The sequence below is a fragment of the Plectropomus leopardus genome, unplaced genomic scaffold (assembly GCF_008729295.1).
Source record: "Plectropomus leopardus isolate mb unplaced genomic scaffold, YSFRI_Pleo_2.0 unplaced_scaffold27108, whole genome shotgun sequence".
NCBI classification, from domain to species: Eukaryota; Metazoa; Chordata; class Actinopteri; order Perciformes; family Serranidae; genus Plectropomus; species Plectropomus leopardus.
Window position 1 is genome coordinate 1 of NW_024629500.1, and position 1,798 is coordinate 1,798.

The 1,798-nt window shown below is 37.1% G+C and overlaps 1 protein-coding gene across 1 annotated transcript; it reads left to right on the forward strand.

Moving 5' to 3' along the window:
- Positions 1-559: 559 nt before the first annotated feature.
- Positions 560-1,742, forward strand: plaat1l (phospholipase A and acyltransferase 1-like; the record flags this gene model as incomplete). The annotated part of the gene is made up of 3 exons (XM_042481009.1): positions 560-707; positions 1,247-1,335; positions 1,435-1,742. Coding segments are annotated over 3 exons (456 nt in total), but the record flags the coding sequence as incomplete, so codon positions are not given.
- Between the last annotated feature and the right edge of the window lie 56 nt (positions 1,743-1,798).

Here is a 1,798-nt window from a genome sequence, read left to right on the forward strand (position 1 = left end):
TTGTTGTTGTTGTTGTTGTTGTTGTTGTTGTTGTTGTTGTTTTGTCATACTTATATTTCTTGTGCTCTTTCTTTAGACTGTAAATAGCAAAGTGGGAGGTTTATTCTGAAGTACTTTCTTGGAAGTAACATTATTATTAAAGATGTATGTGTTTTCTTTATGTATATAAACAAAAGGAAATAAACAAAAAGTAAAAACATGAATAAAATAATTTCAAAAAAAGAACAAAGCCAAAAAAACCCTGAAGAAACCCTTGAAATTATGCACAAAAAATAAAAGAAAGTGACTCAAATGTTTCGCAAAATAGTTTCCAATTCATTTCACAAAATATCATTTTTTTAAGTTCTGTTCTGGTTTTTAAGTGAAAATCCTAACCTGTGAAGTAACTATAGCTTCTAGAATAAACTTTAGCCCTTTACTCTGAAATGTAGTCGAGTAAATATATAAAATGGCATGAAATGAAAATACTCAAGTAAAATAACATTTCTTTAAATTTGCACATTAATTGCCCTTCCAGCTCTGCTGGTTTGACAGTATTTCTCGATGAATAATCGCTTTCTGTCTGATTTCTCTGCAGAAACACTCCCAGCCCAAGTTGTTCCCGGGGGACATCGTGGAGTATCCCAGGAACAAATACTTTTCTCACTTCGCCGTGTACTACGGAGATAGGGACGGAGTTCCCTACGTCGCTCACCTGACGTGTCGAGGTTGGTGTTTTTCCTCCTGCACTGACTTTTTTTTTTTTTACATAATGACGCTTCTGTCCGAGTGAGAAGCAAAACTTTCATTCACGGGATCATACACCCAACCAAGGTTTGGAAAAGTCATGAATGAACGGTGTCGTTTTTTTTTTCTTTGAATAAATCAGGAAGGATAATAAAAATGGCCAAAAGTTTTAAAGGGGAAAAAATTGCCAAAGATTTTCTTTATAAATAGCCAAAAAAATCAATTTCCTCCATTGCTCAGCTTCAGATCCTACATTCGTGTTTTCAAAGACATGATGTAAACTGTACAGCTGGGAGTCGCTGATTCCAGTTTGCATCAGACAATTTCATTTATAATGATGATTATTTTTTTATTTGCATTAATTCTTTTCTTTTTCAGTTTCAAGAAACATATTATCATTATTATTGTTATTATTCTTCTTCTTTTTTCTGGAAAACACTTGAACGAAGATATTCATCTAAATCACCTGATGGCGTCATTTTTTCAAATTAAAAGCACTTGTAATGAGTTTGTTTATCAGATTCAGACGCCAAGCTGCCGCTCTTTGGCCGAGCTCTGAGGTCAGAGGTCAAACTGGATCCCCTGGAGCTGCTGGGTAACAAATACAAGGTCAGCAAACGCAGAAAACAAAAAATCTGACAAAATACAGAGAATGATTGTTCGCAGTGAAAACGATAACGTCTTTGTGCTGTGGACGGATTTCTGCAGGTCAACAACATGTTGGACGATTCGTTCTCGGCCCGAGACTTCCACGCTGTGGTGAAGCCCGCCATTGATGACCTGATGGGGCGCGAGGTGACGTTTGACATCCTGTTTCATAACAGCGAGCATCAGGCGACGCTCTTCAGATACGGAGTCAAGAAGTCGGAGCAGGTCAGTGGACTGAGGATGTCTGCTGTTGTTTATGTTCAAATAATAAACTTTTAATGTTCTAATCATAAGATCTGTCTCATCTGAGATACACATACTCAACCTGCGGCTCACGGGCCAAATCTGGCCCCCGATAGGGTCCCTGGTTGCCCCTCAATCATTTTGTAATTTACAATAAAAAAATGTTTTTGTACATTTAGTC